The sequence below is a fragment of the Callospermophilus lateralis genome, chromosome 19 (assembly GCF_048772815.1).
Source record: "Callospermophilus lateralis isolate mCalLat2 chromosome 19, mCalLat2.hap1, whole genome shotgun sequence".
NCBI classification, from domain to species: domain Eukaryota; kingdom Metazoa; phylum Chordata; class Mammalia; order Rodentia; family Sciuridae; genus Callospermophilus; species Callospermophilus lateralis.
Genome location: NC_135323.1, coordinates 25137599 through 25163232, shown reverse-complemented (window position 1 = coordinate 25163232; position 25634 = coordinate 25137599). Strand labels below are relative to the sequence as shown.

The following is a 25634-nucleotide window of genomic DNA, read 5'->3' as shown; positions in this document are numbered from 1 at the left end:
TACATGTTTCAGGTTTTGCTTTGTAGTCTCATTTTCATAGAGGATTGGTAGAAAAAGAGAGAGGAATTGGTAGGACTTGTTCATGCAAAAAGTCCAAACTTTTTATTAAACTGAAATAGCTCAGGAAATTTTAGATAGTTGTTGTTTTGTAGAAATAATTGTACATGAGGAAGCCTCAAATATTAATAGAACACAGGACTCCTGGGTTCGAAATCCAGCTCTATTGTTATGTTGTGTGACATGGGATGAGACATATCTCTCTGAGCCTCTGTTTGTACTACAGCATTTCTGATGTCATATTTAACTACACAAATATATGCAATCCTTCCTATGTCTGCAGGGAATTGGTTCCAGGACCTCCTATGGATACCAGAATCTGAGGATGCTCTCAGGTTCCTTATGTAAAATAGCATAGTGTTTGCATGGAATCTTCACACATCCTCCTGTATACTTTAAATTCTCTCTGGACCACTTATATCTAATACAATGTAAATGTCTCGTAAATAATTTTATACTGGATTTTTTTTTAGGGAATAATGACAAGAAGAAATCTGTACATATTCAGTAAACACAATTCTTTTTTTTTGGGGGGGTTACTATTTTTGATCTGAGGTTCATTGTGGCTGGAGAGATAGAACCTGTGGATACTGAGGGCCAGCTGCCGGTCCTGAAATTCTGAGTCTATATAGCAATGTTTGTTGTATACCTGGTGCTGACCCTGTTCCCTTTGCTCCACAAACTTGGAGACCTCTGTGTTTTCTCAAAGCAAAGCATGTTGGTTTAATGTAGGTAATTAAACCCAGGACTTCTTTCCCTAAGAAATGCTGGACTTTGGTTTAATAGGTTTTCCCAAGCTTTTTTGGGAAAGTTTTCAAGAGACATTACCGATAGTGAAGATTTTAAGTGATAAGGAACAGTAACAAATAATCCAAGTATACGTCTATTTTTATCATGAATAATTTGTTTTCTTTGTGTTTCTCTGATTTATCAGAGTTAATTTACAACAAAAGCAAATTCTACACCAATGTGTGAACCAGTTTTTAAATAATAGGGAGAACATACCAAGTGTTGCAATAAAGAGAAAACATTCTGCAGAGAAGAGCAAAAGTAAATAATAATAGCAATAATCATGATGATAATAAAGAATGCTAATGAGCTTTGATAAAGGATCTTGTAAAGCTGAGGTAGTCTAATAATAGCACAGTAACCAGAACAGAGTACATGGAAGGTAGATTGTGCAAATTACATTTTAAATGGTGAGAATAACCTGGCATAGGAAACAAGGAAGAGAGATGCGAAACGATAGATGGCATGTAATCAATAAAGAAGTCTTGGCAAAGGCATTTTTGCCTTGCAGAATCGCACTAACATATGTCTTCTTTTTGCTATCTTCATGTTTCTCTGATTTATCAGATGACTTGAACTCAAAGCAGGGAGAACAGTGTTTTACTATGATGTCAGTATTTTAGGAAAAAGAGCCAGGAATTTGAGAAGTAAGCTTTTTGCAAATACAACGATGTCATTGTTGCTGCTGTTGTGCTTTGAGGATAACTGTATGATTGTTAATTATGCAACACAAATGGTAGATACAATTTTTGCTTAGAACAGGAGTGCTATGCCACTAAAACATGTATAATGGGGATTACAAGATCAACAAAGTACAGGATTTTATAAAGACTGAATTTTAAATGTAATATAGCCAAAACACACGAAGAAACCAGAATTGTCTCATGAATGAATATTATTATAGTCATGTTTTATTAGCTTTATTTAAAACTATCTACAAGTTGAACAACCTTTTTGAGCCCTTTTTAGAAAACACTTTTGCAATTTGCTGGAGCAATTGATTCTTTTCTATTTTTCTTTGAGCTACAGTGGCTAATCTGATTTTGATGTTTCGGTAATTATGTCAATTAATGTGTGCTGAGACTAATTTCATTTGTTGAAATGGATACCAGGTGAATATGTAATTAGAAGGTTGTCTCTTTAAGACCTTTCGTGCAATTTTCTGAGTAGCTGTAACATGGAAGAGGTTAAAATATAAATAATTTCTGATTGGTGACCAAACTAGTATCTAGTTTATTTCTTAACAATTGAAATTAAATTATAATTTCTTCCTGGGCATGGTGGCACACATCTATTATTCTAGCTATTTGGGAGGCTGAGACAGTAGGATCACAAGTTGGAGGCCAGCCTTGGCAATTTAGCAAGAGCCTGTCTCCATATAAGAGTAAAAGGGCGCCAATGATTTTGGTTTTAGTTATGAAATGTTCAGCATTCTGGGAAAACCATCAGTTATAAGCAAATGGGGACACTTGGTTACTACAATATACACACTTTACTCTTTAAAATAAAACATGATGCTTTATTTATTATCATATTAAATTTAGTATAAGAAGGAACAATTTAAAAATAAATTTCTGGGGCTGGAGTTGTGGCTCAGCAGTAGAGCGCTTGTCTAGCATGTGTAAGGCACTGGGTTCAATCCTCAGCACAACATAAAAATAAACAAAGAAAAGTATTGTGTCCAACTACCACTAAAAAATAAATACTTAAAAAAATAGACAAATTTCCATTTATATTACCACTAAAACAAACCAAATTTACACATGCAGTTTTGTTTCTTCTACACTTTGTTCTGACAAATAATATACAATTTAACAACTGTAAAAATAATTGTAACCTGAAATCCCAGTGACTCCTGAGTCTGAAAAAGTAGGATTAGAAGTTCGAGAGCAGCTTCAGCAACATGAGGTTTAAATATAAATAGTGAGACTCGGTCTCAAAATAAAAATTAAAAAAAAAAGGCTGGGGATGTAATTCAGTGATAAAGCATCCTGGGTTCAATCCCCAGTACCAAAAAAACTCCAAAACAAACAAAAAACAGAACAATTGTAATCAGAGGTATTTACAATTCTATTTATTAGTTAACAAACATAGTTTCAAAAAATCATAGCTTTAATAAATTCATTAAATTCTAACATTTTCATGTTATAAGTTACTTATCCTTCATTTTAGGGCATTTATGTTGTTTTTCAAGTTTTTCCCCCAAATATGTTACAAATGTTTTTGTGTGCATAAATATTCATTTTGTATATATATAAAATTTCTCCTTCAAATTTGAACTTTCAGGAAAAACACAACATAGGATAGAACTGTGCTGACAACATATAAACATTTTTATTTTCATTTAAAAAAAGAAAGACTTTTAATACATTTATTTGCATTGCATAAATCCGTTGTTTTCAAGCTCTGGGTCTTATCTGCAAAGGCAGAAAACAGTATAATGTGTTTGTTCTGTTCAACACATAACAAATTTTTACTTTTCTTAGAATATATGTTTTATATATATCTATATATTTTTCTGATAGCTTATCAATTATCCTTCTATGTAACCATTTCATGAAACTTCCTGGTAATATAAATCCATGCTAGGAGTGGGGCAATATATTTATCTGGATGTTTCAAACAACAAAGTATTTGTTTGTTCTGAAAGCCAGGATGATTTCATCACAGATAAAAATATTTCCTTTTTCTTTTGATCTTGCAAAACAATTAATAGCATTTAAAGAGAGAAATGTGATCACTGGGTAGTCATAATTTCATAAAGAAACATCTATTGTGTTCCAAAATTGACAGAGGCATTAAGGAACTCAGGAATACCACAAACTCATTTTTAAGGACCACCCTGCCCCCACTTTTCATACTGGAGATTGAACCTATGGCTGCTCTACCACAGAGATACATCCCCAACCCTTTTTTTTTTTTTTTTTTTTTTTTTTTAAGATAGGGTCTTACCAAATTACACTGCCTCAGCCTCCAGAGTCACTAGGATTACAGGTGTGTGCTACTGCACCTGCCTGGCTAAGGAGCCCCTTTTAATACTAAGTCTTGAGTTTCCTTCCAACTTATTTTTAGAGTTTCTGAAGGAGAAGTGTGAAAATCTAAAGATTCAAGTCTTCATCTGTACTATAAAACATAGCAGCCTAAGTCTACAAAATCTAAACTCAAATACAGAAAGGATAAGTCTTGAAAATCAGTTAACATTCATTGAGCATTCGGCACTGCCCACCCAGTCCTGTGACAGTTGAGTCACGGAATGTATGTGTAATAACAAAATAAGAGAATAGTGTGGCAAGCACCCATAACAGCAGTATAAACGGAGGGGACCTTGTCTCCTTCTGCACTGTGCTATTTCTAACAAAAATTGTAAGCAATCTAAATTTCTATTGATGAGATAGAAATCAAATAATATGTTGTGGAACATTCATGTGATGCAATTAGTAGGCAACAGTGAAAAGAATGCCCAGAAACTGTATGTATAAACAGTTCTAACAAATAAAACACTGACTGTAACAGCAAATTTTAAAAGAATACATATAGACTGATCATGTATATAGATTAAAAAACATGCAAAAGAATCCTAAATATTGCTTAGGGATACTTCCATATGTATTAACAATATAGAGAAATGCTTGGAATGGTAAGTGTGGGATTCAGAGTAATGATATCTCCTGGGGGATGGGAAAAGAAGATTTAAGGGGCCTGGGATTGCAGAGATTGGACAGGACTCTAGACAGGTACATAAGAGGGGTCAGGTACTTTGGAAAGGTATATAATCAGTATTCTTCTGGTAGGTAGTTTTTTTTTTAATCAATTATCCTTCAACACAATTATTTTGTAAATAATATAAGCCCTTTTAGAAATGGGAAAGTACATGATTTGTCATTATATTACTTCAAAATATTTAACAATACATTGAAATATACATAAGCCCATAAATTAAAGTGCCACGTAAGTAGAAAAGAGGGTGATAATTCTAAATGGAAATAGTAAGAATAAGCTTTCTGGATGAGTTGGCTTTGATAGGTAAATGGAAATTCATTAAGTCTGGATGGCAGTAAAGGAGATTCTGGACTGATGGATCAGCATGGGCAAGGGTATGGAGTGTTCTGGAAGGAGCTAGTTTAGGATGCACTGAAAAATACATTCTGAAATAAAGGAGTTTGCGAGGCAACAGGAATCAGACCATGAAAGGCCTTGAACATGGCAGAAACACAAACTAATTACTACGTTTTGTGAATAGGAGGCTTGTAACTGGATCTGGACTAGAATTTATTATTTTTACTTATTATTATTGTTATTTGTGTGTGTGTATGTGTATGTGTGTTGCTGGGAACTGAACCTAGGGCATATCCCCAGTATCTAGTATATTTTTAATGTAATTCCAGAGGGTGGATACTTTCTTCAACCAGGATGGTATCTTAGCTGGATCTGTTTTAGATCTATATTGCTCTTTAAAAATAAATGTAAAAATCATAATTCATCAGGAGTCATGTATCAAATCCATTAAAAATTGACACTTGGGTTACAACCAGTAGAAAAACACCTTGATCTCTCATTGGTTGCTTTAAAGAGTCATTTGAAGTTTTTTCATATGACTTTCCACCAATTTTCACACTTGATCAAGGTGAAATTTTGAATTGAAAACATTTCCTGAAAAGAAATAAAGACACAATTATTTAAAACATAAGGCTTATTAAAATTTTCAGAACCACTTTTTTGCATGAGCATCATTTGGTCACTAGCAGGCATCTTTCATTGGCTTCATATGGCAGAGACTGAAGAATATGGGTTGATCAACATGTCATTCATCAAAGACACCTGCAGAGATGATGAAAGTTTATCGTATAATATTATGGAAGGAGACATAACACTTAGCAGAGTGAACCACCACGCATCATCTTCTCTTGTCTTTTTTCCTGAACACTAAAACTGTAGTTTAAAAAAAAACTTCCAATGGGAAAAAAAATTAAAACAGCAGGTGATAATTAGGGCAAAGTTACAACAATGTTATTGCTGATGGCCTACCTGTCAGTTAATGCAAGTTATCGCTTCTCCCCAGGAGGAGTTATTATTAAAAACAACTTACTTAATGAGGGTTAAAGAAGAGATATTAAATGTATTAGTTTCCTTATTTGCTAATTTGGAAAGGGCATAAAGATAGATCCATTAACTACCTCAGTTGTGTGGTTGTGTGTCTGGCTTCAACACAGACACACACAGATACACACACACACACACACACACACACACACACACAAACTGAAAGTTATAAATGACCAAAACATAAACCTTAGCTGCCTTCAGTTAAAAATCAATTTTCCTAATAAATTAAATTCAAATATTATATACCAGTATGTAATATCAAGAATGATGTGCTAATAATTGCCATGTTGGCAGAGTGCAAGACAGAAGGATATAAAAATTCAGTAATTTAGAAAACTTGGTACAGAAAATAGCTTTCACTAGAGGAAGGCTCAGAGTTAGGTTGTTGAGCTATGATAGTATTCTCTGACTGGCTAGGGTTGAATGTTCAAAATGTGATTTGAGTGTTAATCATCTATTTGAATAAAATAACTGGAGAGACTGGAGAGACTCTCATGGGTTAAGTAGTTTGTTCCTGAACATGATGTTTCTCCTTCTGTGTATTCTAGAATCATTGGGAGTTTTGCTTGCTAAATAAGCAACTTCTTTTGGATTTTTTGTTTTGTTTTGTTTTTAGCTTTACTCATTTGTCAATTGTAATCTCTAAGGCAAAGAATTTACCTCAGCTTTGGCTGATATGAATTATGAGCTCATTCATACCACCCATATCAAGTTTTAAGCTTTATCTTTCATTTTACCCAGTAAGAAATCTGATATGCTATGTTTTACATTGGTTTGCTATTTGGTATTCCATCATATCCACACTGTGTAGAACTGTATGAATCAACCCCAGCTTATTTTTCCATTCTACTGTTGATGAGCATTTGGGTAGTGTCATTAATACATGAAAAAATGAAATCTCATATTGGCACTCATTTGCATAGACACAGCATTTTAAAGTTTTGTATTGAAGTATAATATAGAGATGAATATATCATAATAACATAACTAGACAAATTTTTACATACCAAACATACCAGAACCAAAAAATAGAACACGACCAGGTTCCCAGAAGCCCTCCTTGTGCTCCCTCTCAGTTGTCATCGCCTGTCAAGGGTAAGCACTATCCTGGCCTGTGTGAGTTTGTTTGTTTATTTTGTACAAATGGATTCCTACAATACTTATTTTCATGTGTCTCAGTTTTTCCATCTACCATAATTGGGAGATTCATTTGTTATTGTAACTTGAGAAGGTTGCTCATTCTTAATGTCATAGCATATGTTCTGTTGTATGAAGAATCTATACCAATTGTCCATTTTACTGTTGATGAACATTTGGATCTTTTCCAGTTTGGGGGTTATTATGAATAGGGCTGCTATGAGCAGTTTAATATGTATTTTGGTAAACATTTGACATTGGTGCATTCCTAAGAATGGAGTTGCTGGTTCAGTGGGCTTTCATATGTTTAATTTTAGTGGATGTCTCCAGTTTTTTCAAAGTGATTGTATTAAGTACACAGCATTTGACTATTTTTTTTTTCTTTAACTGGGGCACTTTACCACTGAACTACATCTCCAAACCTTTATTTATTTTTTTTAATTTGGAGACAATGTCTCCCTAAATTGTACATGTTGACCTTAAACTTGTGATCCTCCCACCTCAGCCTCCCCAATCTTAGTGAGATTACAGGAAACTGCTCCTGTGACTGGCAAGCATTTGACTTCTTGAAGAAACATTCTTGGGAAGATGTTTCAGCATAACCACTAATAGAACAAGTTTTGGAGTTACTCAGACCAAATTTAGCCTACTTCTAAACTGCTGTGCCACCTTGGACAGGATACTTAACTTTAAGCCTCAGTTTACTTAACTGTAAAATAAGTGCAATATAATAAAGTCTTTGTTAAAATCTGTGACAATTGGGATTTTTAAAAAAACCTTTTATTCTATTTCTTTTATGTAGTGCTGAGGATTGAACCCAGGGCCTCACACGCACTATGTGAGCACTCTACCGCTGAGCCACAACCCCTGCCCCAACAATTGAGATTTTAATGCACTTTGGATAATGCCTAACTCATAGTAAATTCTTAGCTTATAACATAGTAGTTATTAATCATTTGTTAGTGATTAAAACAGACAAAATGGAGAATTAGAAACAAATATTAGCAAATTAATCCACAAATAATTTTAATTCTGATAGAAGAAAACTGAAATTCTGACCCAAGAAAGGAATTACCAATTCCAGTGAGTACTACACTTGTACCCTGAAAAAAAAAAATCATTTAAACGTTATCCAAAAATGCATTTGCAAATTACTCTTGCCAGAGGCAAGGTGCTTGGATGCAGAGCATTACCATCCATTTTTTTTTTTTCTACCAGATATTACTCTTTAAAGCCAGGACTGCCCAGGGCTACTCTGGAAAGTCACTAATATAATACCTTTTATTATATTTGCCAATTTCACACCTTCCTCAGCCTAATCCCCAAAGTTGTTGAAAAGTGACTATAATTGGGCCGTTAGTTCATAGTTTTCTTGGAATCTTGTATCTAAGACAACTTTTGGATTCCTAAAAATGAGTCCAGGTCCTTGCTTTAAATGACAAAGAGCTTGCCTTTATTTTGTGGAATGAACTTGATGACCTCTTGTTTTCAGCATCCTAGAAGTTAACACAGGTACACTCTGTACAGAGGTCCTGTTTAGCCAATTGCTCCAGGAGCTGCAGGCTCAGTCAGCTTAGGGAGATAATTTTGGAAGGTGGCATTCTGTTTGTTCCTAACAAATTGAATCAGATCCCATATACCAGGCACTATTTTCAAGAAATAAAGCACACGATCTTCTTGAAATTATGTAATTTTTGAGTTGGCAGTGGTAGACCTGAAAGGGCACTTTTTGAACATTTAATTGAAGTTCTTTGATTTACAAGATAGAAAATTAGTCATTTAGAAGTCTCGTCCAAGGTCAAAGGGTTTCTTCCCAGTACAAGCATAAAGCTTGACTTCTAATTCTCAGTCCAGACCATCTCTGCAACTGGTATCTTGAATCCCCTGCACCCCGCATCATTACTTCCACTCATATTTTAGACAGATGCAGACCTGGGATGTAGTGATGGGGAAGCTGGAGTGTAACTTAAAAATAGGGAATGACAAATCATGAACTTTTTTTTTTTTTTTTTCCCCAGAAGCGCACGAGGAGTGAGGCTTGCGTGCTCCTGGTAGGGTCCGAGAGCTAGGAAGGTCCTCGGGACTCTGTGCACCACGGTAAGCCGGGTTAGTTCTAATCACACTGAAATGGGAAAGGGAGGGGCAGCGTGGGGGATAAAGGAAAAAGAAAAGCAGCCAGTCAGTCCGGGGTGTGTCCAAGAAAACTCGGTCCTCTGCTGTTTCCTTCCACCTCTTTCCCATAGAACTAATGAGACGTGTAAGCCGGGATTCTAAATTAAGAAGGGTCCTACACAGAGCCTAGAGACCCGGTCATTTCCCTTCCCTTCCTCCCCGAGTGGGCTGTCCAGGGCGACAGGGTGACGGGCGGTGGGGTTCTGGTCGCACGGACAGTGAGTTGCCAAGGGGCTGGTGACGGCCCGCGGGATCCCGACCCCGTGGACGGGCGGTGGTCCTGCCTCCCTCGGCTCCTCAGGACAACTCTCCACAAGCACCAGCTGCTTTCCGGCGCGGGGACGCGGTGGAAGCCCGCGGCGACGGCGCAGCTCCGACGGGTCAAGTTCGCAGCCGCCCGCGCCCCTGGCCGCGCTGGAGGCCACCCGGCGCGGGGAGGCTCGGCCTCGCGCGGCGGCGCCACGTGGAGAAAAGTTTGCAGGAGCGCTGCGGGGCCTCGCGCGGCCGGACGCCCGCTCCCTCTGCGGCGCCCGGTCACGCCCCGGCCCCGAACGCCCCGCGGCGTCCCCGCCCCGAGCGTTCTCCTCCGACCCCACGGGTCACCCGGGGGAAACGCCCTGGGGCTCCTCGGGCGGGTCGAGGAGCAAGTGTCCCGGGAAGGCGCGCGATGCGCGCGGAGGGTCGGGGACGGCCGGCGGGGCGCTCCGGACGGCCGCCCCCGCGCGCAGCCCCCGCCGCTCGTCCCCCTCGCCCCCTGCCACTCGCCCCCCGCCCCCCGCGCGGCGCCCCGCTACCCCCAGTGCGCAGGCCCGGCCGCCCCAGCGCGCATGCCCTGGGCTCGCGAGCGCTGCCGGCCCCCAGCCTTCTGCTTTCCACACACTCTACAACTGGGGAGGGGGCGGGGGCGGAGGAGCCCGGCCGCCCACGTGATCCTGTTGGCCGGGAGCGCGCGCCGAGCGGGGCGCAGGGAGGCGGTGGGCGTGAGCGCGCGCGCGGGCGAGGCAGCAAGCGGGCAGGCGGCGCGGGGCAGGGCTGAGGCGGCGGCGGCGGCGGCGGCGGCGGTGGGCCGGCCGCGCAGGGGGAGGAGCGGGAGCGCAGCGAGGCGGGCGGAGGATGGGGCCGTGCCCGGGCTCCCGCTGCAGCCGCCCGGGGACACGCCGTGCACCCTCCGGCTCGGGGCTTCGGCGGCGGCGGCAGCGTTAGCGGCGGCGGTGAGAGCGGCGTTCTTGTCAGCGCTTCTGCCTCGGGCGGTCGGCGCGAGGCGGCGGCGGCTCCCCAGCGGCTCCCGGGGAGCTTTCTTTCTGTTCTGCTTGTCGACCGCCTGCCTCGCCCTCCTGGTTTTGGGGAAGGGCGCCCTCTTCTCGGGACCGGGACTCTGTTTTGTGGCAGGGGCAGCGCGGCGCTCCGCTCCCCTCCGGCAGCCCGGGGCCAAGCGCCACCTCAACTGCCCGGCGAGACTCGCCCGCCGCGCGGCGCCCCGGGGCACGGACCGGGCGTTATTATGCGCCCGGCGCTGGAGAGTGTGGCCGCGCCGCGGCCGCTGCCCGGCCCCGGCCGCCGCCGGCTGCGCGGCTCGGACCTCTTGCGGCCCGGCAGTGAGTTTCCTGCGCGGCTAGCGTGAGCAGCGGCGGGGGCGTTCTCCCGCGCCGGGGCGGGCGAAGTTCCGCGCCCCCACTTTGCCGCGACCTTTGCGGGCCCGCCGGCGGGTGCGGGCGGCGAGCGTCTGCGCGGGGCGGGGGGCGCGGCGGGCCGCGGCCGCGGGGCGGGCTCCCCCGAGCCTCCTCGTCTCCCGATCAAAGCATTCCGCTATTCTGATTTATTGCCTGCTCGGCGAGTTATTTCTCTGCCTCCGAAGGAGACCTGTGTGTGCAGCCATTACTTTGCTCGGCGCCGCTCGCAGGCGTCTCGGCCCTCGGTGCGGCGGGCAGCCCCGCACTTGGGCTCGCGCCCCGCGCCCTCGCCGCGGCGCCCTCCCCTCTCCCCGCCCCTTCCCCTTCTTTCTCCGCGCCTTCCTCCTTCCCTCGCCGCCGGCGCTCGGCCGCCGCCGCCCCCGCGCCCTGCTCGGGGCGGAGGGACGCCGTGCCGCGGGAGGGAGGGCTCCGTGTCAATTTTTTTTGTGCGGCCGCGGCTAGAGCCTGTGGCGCGCGGGCGGCGAGCGCGGAGACCCCAGCGTGGCAGAGCCATGGATGGCCCGGCTCGGGGCCATGGACTCCGCAAAAAGCGGCGGTCGCGGTCGCAGCGAGACCGGGAGAGGCGCTCCCGGGGCGGTCTGGGGGCCGGCGCGGCGGGCGGCGGCGGGGCCGGCCGGACCCGGGCGCCCTCACTCGCCTCGTCGTCGGGCTCCGACAAGGAAGACAATGGGAAGCCCCCGTCCTCCGCCCCGTCCCGGCCCAGACCCCCGCGGAGGAAGCGGCGCGAGTCCACCTCGGCCGAAGAGGACATCATCGATGGGTTTGCCATGACCAGCTTTGTCACTTTTGAAGCGCTGGAGGTAAGCGCCCCCTCCCCCCGTCTGCCTTTATGCGCGGCCCCGTTGGCGGCGCCGGGCTCCCCGCCGGGCTCGCCGCGCTCGGCGCTGTCTGTCGGTCTGTCTGGCCCGCCGGGGCTGCCGCGGGCGGGGGCGCGGGCGGAGCGCCGGCGGCGGACTCGCGGAGCCCTGCCCGCCTGCGGGTCTCCGCCTGGCTCGCCTTCCGCGGGGTCCCCTTCCCGCACCCCTCCACAGCGGATGGGCAGAGAGAAAGGGGTGCGGGGACCACAACAATGCGCCCCCCTCCGCGGAGAGCGCTGCCCCTGCCCCTGCCTCCGCGCCCTCCCCAATCATGGCTTCTTGGCTGGTGAAGTCTCTGCTGGGCTTGGGGCGCCTGTGGACCGTTCCCCGGTGCTTCTCCAGAGCCGGTGTCCGCGTGTGTCTCGCACACACCTTTCCTGGTGTCCTGGGGCCAGAGACGGAGGGGTTTCGTGGTTTCTTTGCCACCCCCCACCGCATTTTTTTTTTAATTGAAGCTGGGGAAGGGGGCGTTTTCTCCTGTTTGGGAGAAAGGAGGGAGGAGGGGAGAGAAGAGGAAAGGATGGAATATTTTTCTGTATTCCGTGTGGAGCTCTGTTACAGCAAGGGTTAATTATAATATTATCTGTACACATACACATGCCCGTGTGTGTGTGTGTGTGTGTGTGTGTGTGTGTGTGTACGTACATGAACAATTTAGTTGAAGGACAGAAAAAGGTACACCAGAGGACTGGTAGGAGGAAAGAATAAAATTCTAGCTGGTTGCTGAAGGGCTTGTCACAATTGTACCTCTCCTTTTCCTTTCCCTTTTTTGGGGTGTGTGTGTGTGTGTGTGTGTGTGTGTGTATGCATGCTTTTCCTAAGTGATTTGCTTTGTGTGTGTGTGTGTACGTGTATGTGTGTCTTTATTTCTTAGGCACCTGCAGGCAGCTTTGGTTTTCAAATGCACATTTTCCTGCTGGTTAAGAGGCTTGGGGTGGTGGTGGTGGTGTTCGGAAGATGGTACTAGACGGGGGTCTGTCTAGGGTTCAGGGGAAACTATATTTGCCTGGACAGATCTAATTTGATGCTAGGATTGAGCGTTGGCCTCTATGAATTTTAACTGCCCCCCCCCCCATTTCCCTGTCACTTCCCCCAGTGTTCCTACCATACACACACACCGAATGCTTTGAGACTGCAGAGTTGGTCCAGCTTTCTTAAGCACAAAACCTTTCTTGCACCTAATGTGAAGGTTTGAGAATCCTGAAGGAAAGTTTTCACTTTAATTTTTTTTAGCTGTTATTATGGTATTGTTTCAAAAGCACAAATACAAGCTTTTTCAATGAAAGGTTATGTTTTACATATAGTAACTGTACTTCTGTGTATGTGTTCTGGTGTCAGATTAAAAAAAAATCTTCCTGTTAGCATTGTTCTTTTCTGTGAACTGCTTTTGGTCAAGGTGGTGGTGGATGGTGGACATTGGTTGGGGAGGAAGGGAAGGTGATGATGGTTATTTGGTGGTGACTATAGATTTTGATGTCAGTGATGGAATCGGTTACTCTTTGGTTCTAGAACTGGTGTATTGGCCAAAATTTTGAGTATTGAGGCTCACCACTTAGGATAATTCTAACCGTGGCTTTAACTTTGCCAAGGTGAATGGGTACTTTGAAGTGTGACTTCTCTTCAAGGTAGAGATTGATATGGCATCATGTATTCCTAAGAGAAAGCCTTGCCTAGAATTTGGTTCACCGTTGCTAATTTGTGGTTGGTTCAGGAAAGTACTTGTAAAAGATGGTTACAAGTGGTTCTGCTTTTTTTGTGGTCCCTCTCATTAAGCAAGAATGGTCTCTGGATTCCCATGATCATTTTGGAAGACCAAATAGAGATGGATATAATATGTAATAATTTTTGATTGTTTTATTTTTAGTAAGCTTTCATAGCTAGGCTTATATACTTTGCCAGTTTATAACAATAGCTGTTTGGATTTGTAATATATTTATCAATATGCTTGGCTTTTGAAAGAAAATGTGCTCTTTCCAGTTTATTTTGAGTTTGAAAACTTAATTTTTAAATAAGACCCCAAATTAAAAATATATTACTAATACTGTTTCTTTCCTTGCTGTAATTGTTTTCTGGTACTTTTCCAGATTCAAAACTAACTTTGGTTAGCTGAACCCTGTGTCACCTTCATATCTAAATATATATATCTGTGTGGGTTTAACTGACCTAACTTTTTGAAAAGTTTATTTAAAATTTGGTAGCAAAATGTACATATACACAAAAGTAGACAAGCCGAACATTAATTCTTAATACACCCAACACCAAAGTTCAGTAACTACCAATTCATGTGTTATCATGTTTCTTGTGTGGTCCATGTACTTACTCCCTGCTCTCAGATGTGATGTCTCATCTGTAAATGTTTGTATATAAATCTCTAAATAATGACACAAAAACTACAAAACCCCCACAGTATCATTATCATTCCTAAGAAATTCACCAGTTCCCAAATATCAGATATGCTATTACTATTTACATTTTCATAGGTCTAACTTTTGTAGGAAAGCTGTTAATAAACTTTTCATATTAAACATACACTGGGGAAAAATATTTGTCTGGTTCTTTAGCAAAAGGTAGATATGGTGTCTGCTTGGTATCACACAGTGTCCATTTTGGATAGTCAGAATATATGTGTAGTGATTGTTAAAATAAAACCTCTCATGTTCCACTAATCATTTTGGAAGGTTTAGTAAACTATAAACCAGGAAACATGAGGGCCGATTAGGAAATGGGCAAGTAAACTATGAACTTGGACAAAAATGTGTGTTAAGACCATGTTTGTAAATGTTAAGAATTATTATAGAGCCTAAGAGTTACCCTAAATGTATACTGTGTTTTTGAGCCCTGTGTTTAGAACTGAAAACAATTGTTATCACCTCTCACTAAGGCTGCTGCTGGTATGATGCGATGATAAGAAATCGGAAATATTGACTTTCATAGCTAGGCTTATATACTTATGCCAGTTTATAACAATAGCTGTCAGACTCAAGGAACATGCTTCAGGTGTTAATGAACACATTGACTTCATGATTTTGTCTCGAGTAGCTTGATTTTGGGCTCCCTTTTTAAAAACTCATAATGAAATATGTTGACATAAATAATTCCAGTCCAGCTATGATTTTACAGATACTGGAGAGTCAGTAATTAAACTTGTCTAATGAAAGCCTGGATTTTTATGCTGATTAGTTTCACTATTGTTGGAATCTTTTTTTAGATGATGAAAGTTATAAGGGTAGTTTGGCAAGTCTCACACCTCATAGACAGTGAAACTGGCTGAGGTAGTTTTATATTCTGCAGGGACATTTCCCTTGAGTAATTGTTCCCTGAAGTTCAAGTGTGTGATTATGAAGAATCTGATGATAGAAGATAAGAGGGTAGGTGAGGAGGCTAAAGTTGAACACGGTGTTCTTTTCATTATGTAGTAGAGAAGTGGAATTACCATTTGGGTATGGTATTGTTTAGCTGGAAATTTTTTAAATGACAGAATTAAGATCGAATATCCCCAGATGTGTTTATTTATTTTTTTTTGAATAGTGGGTGTAGCTAAGAACTTAAAAATGGTGGAAATATTGGGGTCCTAGTACCATCAGTGCATGCTGATGCACCAGATAATAGTAACTTTTTGATGTTTGGCTTTTTGTGTCATCTCTGTTAAGAGGAAGTCATGTGAGCATTATGGCTGAAAATTTGATTTCGAAAATCCACTTCCCCTTTTATTCTTTTCAAAGTATTTTTTTAGTTGTAAATGGAAACAATACCTTTATTTTTATGTGGTGCTAAGGATGGAACCTAGTGCCTTCCACATTTGAGGAGAGCATTCAGTCACTGAACCACAACCTCAGCGCCCCTCCCCTTATTCTTTTTTTGTGTGTTGGGTTCTTTGGGAATATTCACTTAGTGCAACTGACATGGGGATGTAAAGATTAAATTGGTGGAATTAGCAGATGAGACTTGTTAGAGCCTTGGAATCTTGTGAAAATTAAGGAACACAGTTCTTTCTGGTGGGTATAAGATCATACTGTGGTTTTCATTTCCTACCTCTGTCTCAGGGCTTACCCACACATCAGTGGTCTTAAATAGGCTGAAGAAAAAAAAAAAATATATATATATATATATATATATACTTTTTTTTAGTTGTAGATGGATACAATAGCTTTGTGTTTGTTTATTTTTTTATGTGGTGCTGAGGATCAAACCCAATGCCTCATGCATGTGAGGCAAGCACTCAGCTACTGAGCTACAAACCCCAGCCCAGCTGTACAAAATTTGATGTACTTATCATATGCCATGTTTCCAACAGTTTGTTATGGTCAAGTCTCAATGAGTTGTTGTAAAAACAACAATAATCATGTTCTTTATTTGAGAGCAAATATTTATGGATTGCTTCGTATGTGCATGGCATTAGAAATATGGAGAAACTGTAAAAAAAATATATATATATATATATATATAGCATCTTGAAGATGTATACAGTTTAATTGATAAGTTTATCACCTGTAAAATAATTTTAAATGGTATTTGAATACATAATAAGTAGCCTTAGACATAATAAGTGCAGTAGACTTTCAGAGATAGGCAGAAGTTTTTTATTATTATTTTTTTAGTTGTAGTTGGACACAATACCTTTATTTTATTATTTTTATGTGGTGCTGAGAATTGAACCCTGGGCCTCACGTGTGCTACATGAGTGCTTTACCACTCAGCCATAACTCCAGCCCCAGGCAGAAGTTTTTGAGGAGTCTTCATGGAGAAGTTGGGTCCTAGAAGGATGAAGCGGTTTGCATAGATAGGGTAGGAGTGGAGAACTGGAGAGCATTTTAAGTACTGAAGAAGCACATAAAATAGAGCAGTAAGAAGACATTATGTTATGTGATTAAGACATGGGGGCAAGGAAGTGCTGTTAGAATTGAGTGCAACAGTAAGAGTGCTTGTTGCCATACAAGGTTTTTAATCCCAGCTAATCAGAAGGCTGAAGCAGGAGAATTTTGAGTTCAAGGCTGATTTCAGCAACTTTAATGAGACCCTGTTTCAAATTAAGTATAAAGCTGACGATGTATCTCCATGGCAGAGCCCCCCTGGGTTCACAAAAAGAAAAAAGTTTCAGGGTCAAGAGACCTGTGGAGAACTATGGTCCAGGCTTATCCCTTCAAACTACTTGTATAGAGATCTTTCTTGGGGAGTTAACTCTATAAAAGTGTCATTTTCTTCATCCATTATTGAAGGGATTTGGGCTAGTTTAGAGCAAAAGAGTCTCAATCTTGAAAGGGAAAATAGCTTTGCAGGATGTTCACAAGTTCTATTTCAGACCAGAACAGAGTAAGCTACACTCAAAACAGATTTTGGATATTAGTGGGCTAGACAAAGTTAAATGAATGACTTATTCTGTCAGAATTAAAAGTCTTCATTAGGTGAAAGTGAATTTTGAATATCTGTGAAGACATGTGCCTTGTTTCCTAAATTTATTTGGTCACAGGGTACTTATATTTCAGCATTGTAATCTGTAAACCAATATGGGACATCCTGGACAGTATTCCAAAAAGAAGTCCTTCTAGATCTTGGAATATGGTGATTTCTTGGCAGTCTTGGGTTAATGGGCTGACATTAGACAACTTGGAAAATCAGGCACAGAAGCGTGTAGTTGAGTGGGAAGCTTCTGCTTAAACAGTTGTGGCAAGGGCAGCGTGAGGTTTATATAGTGAGGGTTACAGCCTGCTGTCAGCTTTCTAGCTGATCGTTAGCATCCCTACCATGAGGTGAGTATTGGTGAGTGATTCTCATTAATAACCTTTTCATTGTGATAGCAGCCCAATTCTGAGGCCACCAAGCTGCCCTTCAGCCGGTATGTTTTATCCTCCCTTGGTCCCTTCCAGTTTCATGTGTTGCTGCTTTTTAGCAACCTGGGGGTGGGGCAGGGAGGTTGGAAGAGAAAGAAGGTTGACATTGATGATAAAACAAAGGTGTCAGATTAGCTGCCTTTTGTTCATATGTATGAACTGATAATTCAAAAAGGGTCAGAATGTCTCTTCTGCTGTTAACAGAGCCAAAGAAAGCTGTGGAACTGTTTTTGTTGCCTGTTTCACTTTCTGTCTTAGACAGTTTGGCTTGGGACTGCTGAGTAAATGGGTCAGTTCGAGCATTTCACTTCTGAAAGTGTGTATAGCGTTAGCATCTGAGGAGGTTGTAAAGGATGAGAAGGGTTGGAAGACAGAAGAGTGTGGATAGTGTGTGTGGTTACGAATTCAAGCATTTTACCATACTTACTGAATTTCAGTATTTTATTCTGTAAGGCAGAGTATCACTGGAGGAGTATTTATGTGAGATGAAGTTGATGGTTGTGGTAGGATGAATCCATGTGGCTTGTGTTAACTGGAAATTAACCACTTAAGCTGTTTTTTTTGGAAGTAGAGAGGATATAAATGAATCATTAAATTTAAAAAAGGTGATTTTTAGTTTGAGGGAATGTTAGGATTAGAAATAAAGACCCCCCAAATGGGAAAAAATAGTTGAAGTTTAGCATTTGGACATTTTTGGACAAGAGGGGGCTGGTAGCACTTGAGGAAGGGAGGGACACGGGGGGGGGTGTGTGTGTGTGTGTGTGTGTGTGTTTTCATGGGTATGCATGTAGAGGGTGAATTTTATTTTACCTCTGTACTGAATAGGAGTTGTAATATACTAAATGTAGTTTTAACCTTATAAAAATTACTAATTTTTGAAAAAGCTCTGAAAAAAATTTAGATTTGAAAACTCAGATAATTGAGGTTAGGAAGACAAATATGGCAATTAGTTTGGTAAAATTGGAGACAGGAGAGGATCAGAAACAATTTGGGTACATTATTAGTGGGGACAGAACTGTTTCTGATATATAATCTATACCTTTGTTCTGAATGTAGATTTTTTTTCTGTTCCTCTAGAAGGGGAATATAGAATTTGAGGCTGAGACCCAAAGTATCTTCTTTCTTCCAGATATGAGCTCTATTTTTGCTTTACTTTTATCAAACTTGTATGATAAGGATTGTTAATGTTGCATTTCTTGCTATCAGTGAATACATATCATTGTTTTAGTTATTAGTAACTTCTGTCAAACTTGTAGGATAAGGGTTGTTAGTGTTACATATTTTGGTATTACTGAATACATATCGTTGTTTAAGTTATTAGTAACTGAGGAAGGGAAGGAGTAAATTTCATCAAATGCCTTTGCTTTTAAAATGATAAATGCCTTTGCTTGCTTAGGAAGGGAGGGTCTAGGCAAGGGCAGGCTTCTTTGCCTCAGTCTTGTTCAGGTCTTTGATTCCATGCATTTGGGAACTTTGAAGTCTGAAATCATGGGAACTGCTCCCTTATTTTGAAGTGTTTATTTCACACATTAGTGTATGTGGCAATCTCATTTTAGGGTTTAGTTAGATTATCACCCACTTGTTGCCTGCCCTTCAACTTCCCTGTTTTCCCTCCTCCCGTCTCTCTCCTTCCTTTACTGTGAAGCTATCAAAATATTGCAGATAATACAAGATAATGAATGGATTTAAGAAGTTGTGGATGAAGTGTGAAAACTTTAAAATTTCTGAACTTGCATTATTTGAGGGACTCTGATACTAGCTCTGTGTAGGGCAATTAATTGTTTGCCACAATTTTCTAGACTCATCTTTCTAATTTCTCAGTTCATTTCTGAATTCTGTTTGGGGTTTGCCTGAACAAACATGACACATTACTAACTACATGCAAATATTTTTAAAAAAACTTTTCCTGTTATTTTGGCTTGTGTATACCTCATGGTGCCATACTTCCTTGGTACCTTCAGAGCCCTGGAAAACCCATGTACAGTAAACTTGGAGTCACAGAAGGAGAAAGCCCAGTGAATAAAGTAATGCGAAGTGGCTAACGCAGGTTGCAATTAATTAATTGGCAGAAAATCCTCATATTCTAAGTACCTTTGGGTGCTACTGAGGCACAGCCTGCAAAAGACAGATCATTACTCTTGGTTATATGGATGAAACATAATGTTTTCAAGCAACTAAATTCTGAATCTGAGACTTGTCTGTCAGGGTCAAAATGTAATGATAACTGAGGGATGTCATTTTCTTTGTCCTCACACTAACCATTTATTGCAGCTCAGAGCCAAACTCATTTTAGGTTTCAGTAAAGTTTCTGATGGCAGTGATATTTAAGAACTTAAAGCTAAGGAATTAAATAGATTATAGCTCAGACTTGCAGTTATCCCTGAATTGTTATATTGAAGTAGACTTTTTTTTTTTCCTTCTTCTCTTAGGTGTCTTTGTTCACTTGTGCTTGCAGGCTAAAGGTTGCTGGCCAAGCATTGCTCAGTGAATGGTTTTCCATAGTTAAAAACAAAGTGTGTGTGTGTGGGAATCCTTAAGAGAATGAAGATGTAGGTAACAATAGTTGGAGATAAAATCATCACTTGTTTCCAGCCACGAGAAGAAATTCCAATGACTTCCACCCTCTGACTCTGTACATGTTAAGTTGGAGAAAATAATGATCACCCTGGATTGTGTTTTTCTAAGAAAAATATTTTTTAATAGTTCAAAGTGAATTTATACTTTCATCAGGGTAAAAGACACAAGCATTTGTTATTATGCATTGCTTTGTTTGCAGTTTGCTCTTTCCTTATTTTTTATGGTGATCACTTTAGTTGCTTGTGAAAATTAGTTTTGAGATTAATGTTCCTCAAGTTTGGACCTACACCTTTTCAGAGAATCCTTTGGATCCATTCCACACCAACCATTATTAGTGCTTTCTAAACCTCAGTGGCTTCAGAGATAGAGACCTTATAGTCAGTTATGTATTTCTACTTCTCATTTTGACATGAAAACACAGCTCTGAGGAATTAATTGATCTGTAGATCACACTGAGAGAGGCTCTAAGTGTTACTCAGCCAAACTAGGGGACTCTACTTCTCCTTAGTACCCGGGAGTTTTGTGTATTGGGAACCTTGAAAGGAAGTGTCTATTTGTTTATTTATTTATTGCTTCAAATAAGGATGGATACTCATGAGTGTAAAGTTTCCAGTTTTTTTTAAGTAATGTTCTGATTATTACTGAATATCAAGAATCTTTAAAAAAAATATTTTTCCCAACCTCATAATTCTCCCTCAGCTCTTGAATTATCCTGAAATTCATTGGCCTTTTTCTCTGTGTACTTACTTAAAAATCTCCCCTACTGGGCTGGGGTTGTGGCTCAGTGGTAGAACCCCTGCCTAGCATGTGTGAGGCACTAGGTTTGATCCTCAGCACCACATTAAAAACAAACAAACAAACAAAAAACAACAACAAAAAAAACTTCCCTACTGCCCTCTGGGAATAAAGGTGCTAAAGAAGTTAGGGTGATAATATGAGGGTTGCTCATTTATCTTAGTGTCCCATGTAAAAATAATATATTTAGTTAGTCATATATCATAATATATGATCTTAATTTGGGCCATTTTTTTGAGGGGAGGGCATAATATTTTCTTCAGCCTCGAAATCTAGGGAAACTCAGAACAACTTAACAATATTGTTAGCAGAACACATACTACAAGGGAACTTTGGAGCACATTTGAGTTGAAGACTCAACCAAAATTTTTCTACTGAAGAGACTGAAAATATTAAGTCCTCTGATGTGTTGGCTAAGGCATTTTGTCTGTTCATTGCTGAACCAGAAAATTTATAACAACTATTTGTCATGTGTGTGTATTTATAGCCATTCATATAATGAAAAGAAGTTTTCATGGGATTGTAATAACATATCAAGATGGGTGTAATTAAAATAGAAGCAGATTGACACCTAGAATTAAATGCAAATCATGAAGTAGGATACCTGAGCATTGTGCCTTACATATTTGCTCTAGGGGGCAGTCAGCCAAATATGCAAATAAAAAGACATTGATGAATTTCCCTGAGTGTGTGTGTGGTTGCAGAGAACCCAATTATTTTATTAATCTTTTATCAATCTTTGTTTAGATTTGCAGCAGCAATGGAAATGTATTAATTTGGCAGACCAAATAGCTTACCGCCAGAAAGTAGGAAATAATAAGGGGAAGACATGATTGATGTACTGTCCTATAAATAACACATTCGACTGACATAGGGGCTGAGTAATCTTTAGATCTTGCTTGATGTCATTAATGGAGTTGTTAAACCAGGATGTTTGAGTTAAACTTCAATCATAGAGGCTCTGCCTTCCATTTGAAATGCAGACCTATCTCTAGTTACACTCTGGACTGATATTTTGACAAAACTGGTATAAATCAATTTTTTTTTTTTTTTTTTGGTAATTGGATCAAATGTGCCAGGGAATTTTGCTGTGAAAAATTATGAGTCTTTTTTTTAAAGACTTTTTTTCTTTTAAATATATATACTTAGTTGTAGATAGACACACAATATCTTTATTTATTTGTATGTGGTGCTGAGGATCAAACCCAGTGCCTCACACATGCAAGGCAAGTGCTTTAACATTGAGCTAAGTCCCCAGCCCAAATTATGAGTCTTTAAAACAAAACAAAAAACAAACAAGTACAGCACTCCTCTCTGTAGGGAAGCTGGGGTTTTTGTAGAGTGAGAGGGCATAGCTTTTCTTAAGACACATTTCTGCATGCACTGTGCTCCTGGAAGAAGGTGGCTGAAATTTGCATTTTCTGTTCAGGTTTCATACCTTACTTGGTTGGGGCTTCCAGGAATAATTGGTGGTGATTTGAATAAGCCCGCATCATTCAGATTTCAGAGCTAGGTTTTCAAGTGCCTGCTAAGGAGAGCTCCAGGCTATGAATATAGAATATGATTCCCATATCTGTTCCATTGGGGAGTCCAGGCATGTCATAACCACTTCAGAGTCATGATTGTACAGAGACACTCCAGCTATAATTTTTCTATATGACAGTTCAGTTTTAAAATTGTAAAGATGCCAAAAGCAGGGCTGTATTGTTATTAGGGAAGTTGGTGACATCTGTTATATCTTGTTAACCAGGGAAGGAAAATGCTTTAATCAAAACATCTAATTATGCCCTCTCAACTGATGAAACATCCTTTGCTAAATTTTTAGAATTGACCTTAATGGAAGAAGCTGGCCTTTATAGGAACTATGAAGTAAATTTACTCTTTTTATTTTGAAAAATAGTCATTCCTAACCATAGAGTGTTTTTTAAAAATATTTTTTTTAGTTGTTGATGGACCTTTATTTTTATTTATTTATATGTGGTGCTGAGAATCGAACCCAATGCCTCACACATGCCAGGCAAGCACTCCACCACTGAGCTACAACCCCAGCCCCATAGTGTGTTTTAAAGATATTTCAGAAGTTGTGTGAACCAGGGTGAACTTTTTGTTTTTGTCTTCCCTCTCACTCCATAGCAGATGAGACCCTCAAAGGTATGTTTGAGGCTCTGAGGATTCATGGTAGCTGAGAGCCACCAGGGCAGGGAGCAAATGATAATTGTAGGTGAGAGGTAAGGGGATAATTCAGCCTTGTGTGCTGGGAGGTGTGATTTCACACCTGAATGTTGAAACCTGTGTAAGACAGTTGTGTTGTTTTAAAACATTTTATTAATCTAATATAGCAATGGACCAGATTGTTTCAGGAATATAACTGCTTTTAGATATTGAAGTATAATGTGATTCCAGTAATAATTCCTCTGTTAAAAAGTAGTTCTACATAATATCTAAAAATTTCAAAAACTCTGTAATGGAGCATTTCTATCCACTGTTACCTCCCTTGATCTCTTTTTAAGAATTGTAAAATATTTTGGACATGTGGCTCTTTGAGTCGCTCAGACTTCAAAACCTACTTCAAAACCATGCTTTTATTTGTATTTCATACCCAGAGTTAGTTTTAACTGCAGCTGCTGTCCTGTTTCCTATATCACAGATGATAATAATAATGTTAATCGTAGTACATAATTGATAGTCTTAATACTGAGATATGGCTTAGGTCAGAGAAATACCTTATTTCTTACTTTTGGGAGCATTTATTTAATCTTTCTGAAATGATTTCCCCGTGGATTGAGGTCCTGGGGCCAATGTGAAGGAGATTTTTGAAGTGTTGACCATGATATGATGTGCTTCATCCTTTTCTTTGCTATTAGTTTTTTGGGGGGTGGGGTCTGTTATATGTTCTGTTGTGGCTTACTCTGTGTCACTTGGGAGTTATGATTGGAATCTAAGAAATGAGAAAGCCAGGGTTTTCTCCCTGTATTTTCTCCTGTGTATTCTTTCAGTTCTCTACATTCTCTGCCTTTAGTCCCTGCTCTCTCCCTACATATATCCTTCAATAAATATTTGAGGGCTTTAGAATAATTGCTTTCTTACTCAGTAATCCATGCATAGTATGTGTTCAGTGTTTCTTTTTTTTTAAACTGTTGATGTATTTCCACAAAAAAGTCCACCAAAAGATATTTTTGAACAGGGAGCTGCCATTTACTATTTGCTCTATGCCAGGCATTGAATGTGCAGTTTTGCATTTATTGTGCATAGAACTACCCTGTGAAAAAAGAAATGATGCCTGTTTTTCAGTTGAAGAAAACTCAGAGAAGATTGTTAACTTGCTCAAGATTGGGAAATGTAAACTTAGACCCTTCATCCCGTTATGCTCTTCTTTTTAATACAGATTCATTTTCTGAAAGCCTCAAATGGGTCTCTATTCCTTATTGCTCCTGAAAATTATCTTTGGTTACAAAGGGTTTTCTAGTTATAAAAATAGGAGGAGAGAGGGGGCTGGGGTTGTGGCTCAGTGTTAGCATGCTCGCCTAGCTTGCATGAGGCACTGGGTTCGAACCTCAGCACCACATAAAAATAAAGACAATAAAGTCCATCAGCATTTAAAAAAAATAGGATGAGAGAATACTTTACCACTTTTTGGTAAGTTTGTTTGTCCGTCCTTCCTTCCTTCCTTCCTTCCTTTCTTAATATTTTTTTGTAGTTGTAGATGGACAGCATGATTTTATTTTACTTGTTTATTTTTATGTGGTGATGAAGATTGAAACCAGTGCCCCACACATGCAAGGCAAGTGCTCTGCTACTAAGCTACAGCATCAGCCCGTGAATCCTTTCTTAATTTATTTTTTGTGGTGCTGGGAAATGAACTCAAGGCCTTCCACATGATAGGCAAGTACTCTACTATTGCCAATCACATAGTACATCTGTAGCATGATTGTTGTTGCTGTTGTTTTGTTTCTTTCAGTGTCTTTCTTTGTATTAGAATCTGACTTTTCTCAGCATTACTCAGGTAGATTTTAAAATGACGAGTTTCAGGCTCATGAATGAGAGGGCGGCTGTGTGCCTGTCCCTATTGTAAACCTCTTGACCTAATTTTCTTAGTGACTTCCCGAAACCAGAGTGTAAAATTGGAGAAAGGATTAGCACCCTTCATACTTTACTGTGCATTAAGGAATCTACTAGAGATTTCTAAGTATTTTGCTGGGAGGTGGCACTTCTCTCAGAAATCTTTTCCACAATAAAAGAGACCTTATTATTGGTGCAAACACAATAATCTAATAGAACACAAAAATCTAATAGGCACTCCATTCTACTGGTTAAAGACTATACTAAATATCTCTTTGCCTTTCTTGATATCTATTTCTTGAAGGTACCTAGTGACAAATAGTCCATTATTTCCTCATTATTGTTTCCTTTCATTATTCTAAGGACATTTGCAAATTGTTCTCTTTCATTCCCCATTCTATCCTGTTGAGGTTTGTTTATGCTAGAGTATGCTAATGAATGTGGCTGTTAGATTTGCTTCATATAGAAATCCCACCTGCTTTAATAGAGTATTGTACATTCTTGAGAAGGCCCCTCCTCATCTTTGCTGGGCTTCATCCTTTATTTCATTCTTTAGTGCTTAAGGTTTT

The 25634-nt window shown here is 40.4% G+C and overlaps 1 protein-coding gene across 1 annotated transcript in view; it reads left to right on the top strand.

Moving 5' to 3' along the window:
• Positions 1-11440: 11440 nt before the first annotated feature.
• Positions 11441-25634, top strand: part of LOC143384873 (autism susceptibility gene 2 protein-like) — a 526849-nt gene continuing 512655 nt past the window's right edge. The window contains exon 1 of the mRNA XM_077105989.1: positions 11441-11749. Coding sequence (XP_076962104.1) covers positions 11441-11749 — 309 coding nt within the window. The remainder of the gene's footprint in view (positions 11750-25634) is intronic.